Here is a 4,256-nt window from a genome sequence, read left to right on the forward strand (position 1 = left end):
AAAGAAAAAAAAAAACTTTTAATAAATAATGCAGATTTTCAAAGTAATTGACCAAATCCCATTCTGGCCATTTATCTTTACTACCAATCTATATGTGGTACGTGAAAATATCTTTCCATGGATCATCATTAATCCTCTTTTACAAAACTGACATTCAGTTGTTGTCACTATGTTACCCCAGAATGTTACTGAATTTTCTTTTGTATGAGTAACGCCGAAGGATTTTCAGACTGAATATGTAACGTTTGCAATTCATGCCCTATTGCTTTTCAAACATACTATTCAATTTTCCGTCATTGAGTTAATATATGAATTCAGATCACACTAATGGATAAGAAAAATCATAACCTTCGTTAAAAAAAACATCCGGAGAATAATAATTTCGACATACACAGGAAACGTTTTTTCGATATTAGTTTTTAGTAGCACTCCTTCCAATCGTCACTTCTTCCATCCTAGGTTTCGCTTGATGTCTTCGAGGCACTGTTTTCCATAGGTTGGTTTCGTGAGGTCCGTCACGGCGTCCCTCACAAGGTCGTGAAGGACGGAGGGCCAGGTGGCGTGGTGGGTGTGGAGGCGTTCCAGAGATGTGTACGCCCACACGACCAGCTGGCGCGCCTGTCTCCCTGCTGCGATCAGAGCAGAACTTTCTTCCTGCAAAGAACATGCACCAATAAATGGAAATCGGAACAGTGAAGGAGGGAAAGATTGAGAAATAGGGAAGATACGATTGACGGATAAAGACGGAGATAATATGCATAGTAGAGATAAGGATTATTTGTTAGTGTAACAAACAGTCCTCTATGGAGAAATAGAAATGTATTTGTTCATATTCCGAGAAATAGAAATATATTTGTTCATATTCCGAAAAACAATTTAACAAGCAATTGTGTATTATTTGCAAAAAATATCGTATTTTGAAATCATAGAACAGGAATTTTTTGCTTGATTTGTGCAAAATATATCAGGGGTTCAATATGCTATGTAGATTTTACAAGATTGTACTTGTATTATTCGCATAAATTTAACTTTATCTATACAAAAGTTGACTTTACGAATTCTTCTGCCTAAAAAAAGTCCTTTAACAAAAAGATCGACCACGGTTTGTGTTTGAGTTAGGAAATATAGATAAGTAGAATGATTTTGTATCTCAAGTAAGGATGAATTAAAAGATAATTTTCAAACATCTGAAAATGCTAGTGAGGTGAACGTTTAAAATGTGCTGAAAATTTTTTACATGTTCCATCATTCATAAACCCTGTCTTGAATATACCGGGAGGTTCTAAAAATTGTATGTGAAATATTTTTTTCTCATCAAGCGACACTGCCAATTTAATGATTGTACTAAGTCCCATTTTCTTACGAATATAGAAATTTTTAGGAAAGACAGAAACTCCCCCTAGGCCCATTAATAATGCGAATTTGAAAATCCGTAATATTACAATATTTACGAATCACTAATGCTTAAGAAAGATGAGAGAAATATCTAAGGGAAAATATCTAAATATTTTAGGACTTAGTAAGATGAAATAATAACATATAATAAAAATGTTACGTGTCATATACGTGTGCCCTGTTGACAGTTTAAATGAATGAATAAAAAATCAATGTGTAGTACATAGAATTCATAGATGAAGATTACAGGCATTAAACTTGTTGGATCATGATATCAATAAACTAGAAAATAAATAACCTCAATATTATTAAAAGTAACTAACACTACCTGGAGCTATTATATATTAATGACTCGAAGATTTTCATTATTCATCAAGTGCGTATATTTATGATATCCTTATTTCTACATCCATGAATGTGTATATATATATATATATATATATATATATATATATATATATATATATATATATATATATATATATATATATATATATACAGTATATGTATACATACATACACACATATATATATATATATATATATATATATATATATATATATGTATATAAATATATATATACATATATATATATATATATATATATATATATATATATATATATATATATATATACACAGTATATATATACATACACATATATATATGTATATAAATATATATATATTATATATATATATATTATATATATATATATATATATATATATATATATATACACACACACGTATATACTGTATATTCGATACTTGTATTTTACTCCAGTAAGTTTTCTAGCGTTTAACATCACAGACAAAAACAGTCGACAATATTACACGAGATACAAAGAATTGAATAACTGGGAAGTAATATGATTTATAAGGAACAAAACTACTGTATTTAAAGTTTTAATAGAATTCATGCATGGTAGAGGCGAGAATGAGATAGAAATTCATATTATGTGACTACTTTTTATTTTCACGTGAACAAAGTAAAAAAAGGGGAGAAAATGGTGGTTGCATGTGGCATGTCAATGTGCTCATCTCATCATGCTTCTGTTATCAGTTATTATGCCTTTATACTTGAAGTTTGTTTATCGGTTTGAAGTTGAGAAGACAGAAATAGAATATTTTCTAAAATTAATGTAGGCTAGATAATTATGAGCTGTTTATTAGTTTATTGATTAAAGTATTATGCCTATTTTCTCAATTATATTGTTTATTCAAAGATGTATCATATAGTGGTATGTGATAACTATTAGACTCGCACATCTTTCAAAACTCAGTTTGTCACAAAAGTATTATATGGCAATCCGTCTTTTCAACGTTAAATGTACAAATACGAAATGGATTAAGCCAACGTCATAGTGAATTTAGCCAAAGATTTCGGTGTTTTCTCTTCATTTGTGGCGAGCTACATATGTCCAGGATTGACTTTTGATAATATTATTCAAAGAATTAAAAAGGAAATGGGTATTCTAAATTATCATACATTTATTTTTATGCGATGGAAATAATTTAAAATAAAAATCGAGTTAAAATACGAAGAAAATTTCTAAGACCAATTGAAGAATTGGAAGGACTTGTAATTATTAATAATTAAGTCACTGTACTTCTAAAATTTAATCATGCATATGAGTCATAGAGAAAATTAAAGTAATTTTACCTCGCACGGTTTTCATTTCTTCCGATATTTATTCTTTGGAGGAAAACGGGTTTGGAAAACTTTTGTCATACGTATTGTTGCGAAATATTTCCTTAAAAGTAAAGTAAGGTTCCCTGGCGATATATACGTGCATTCTTTTATATATATATATATATATATATATATATATATATATATATATATATATATATATATATATATATATATATACACAGTAAAATATATATATATATATATATATATATATATACAGTAATATATATATATATATATATATATATATATATATATATATATATTCATGCATGTATGTATATATATATATATATATATATATATATATATATATATATATATATATATATATATAAATATATATATATATAAATATGTGTGTGTATGTATATGTGCGTATATATATATATATATATATATATATATATATATATATATATGTGTGTGTGTGTGTGTGTGTGTGTGTGTGTATGTATAATAAAATATATTAAATCATTTTTATATTTGCTTCGCAACGCAAAAATTAGATTGATGCTTTTCCCTCAAGAAAATTTAGGAATATTCCCAAACTTGAAGCTTTCTTTGACATCTGCAAGTAGTCAATAGATGCGGAAGTCACATGTTTACATTAACATATTTAATTAATTATGTTTTATAAATTTATTCGTAAAATGTTCTTATTTCCCCCCCCCTTCCCCTCAAGAAACGGATATAAGGATATTTATTTCAATGTTTTGTTTTCTCATATACGTATGTATACTATATGTGTGTATGTATGTGTGTGGGTGCGCGTACATGTGTGTATTGCAAATGTCATTGCACAGAACAATAGATTTTTCTTTTAAAAATTACCTTGGTTCACTTTTTTTTTTTTTTCTCAATGTGTAGTCGCGTAAATTGGACTTGCTGATTGGAGATCATTTAGTTACTGTAACTGACTTTAAAAAACTGTTGCGTAACCTCTCGGAATCGTAAGAGTGATAAGGCAATATAAAAAAAAGTGAACAGTTGATTTGCCAACGTGAACGAGAAATAACGCTGTAATCGTTTTCAATGCTGAAGCCTCAACTTCAAGATATTTTTCAGATGGTTATTTGATTTTTCCTTATGGTACGTTTTAGAGGGGTTCGGAGAATTTGGTAATTTACTCGAAGTATATGTTGTTCGTTTTTTAGTAGAA

At 28.1% G+C, this 4,256-nt stretch overlaps 1 protein-coding gene across 1 annotated transcript in view; it reads right to left on the minus strand.

Moving 5' to 3' along the window:
• Positions 1–411: 411 nt before the first annotated feature.
• LOC137654245 (uncharacterized) overlaps positions 412–4,256 on the minus strand; it is a 46,779-nt gene continuing 42,934 nt past the window's right edge. The window contains exon 8 of the mRNA XM_068387875.1: positions 412–654. Coding sequence (XP_068243976.1) covers positions 442–654 — 213 coding nt within the window. The 3' untranslated portion in view covers positions 412–441. The remainder of the gene's footprint in view (positions 655–4,256) is intronic.

Source organism: Palaemon carinicauda, chromosome 15 (genome assembly GCF_036898095.1).
Source record: "Palaemon carinicauda isolate YSFRI2023 chromosome 15, ASM3689809v2, whole genome shotgun sequence".
NCBI lineage: Eukaryota > Metazoa > Arthropoda > Malacostraca > Decapoda > Palaemonidae > Palaemon > Palaemon carinicauda.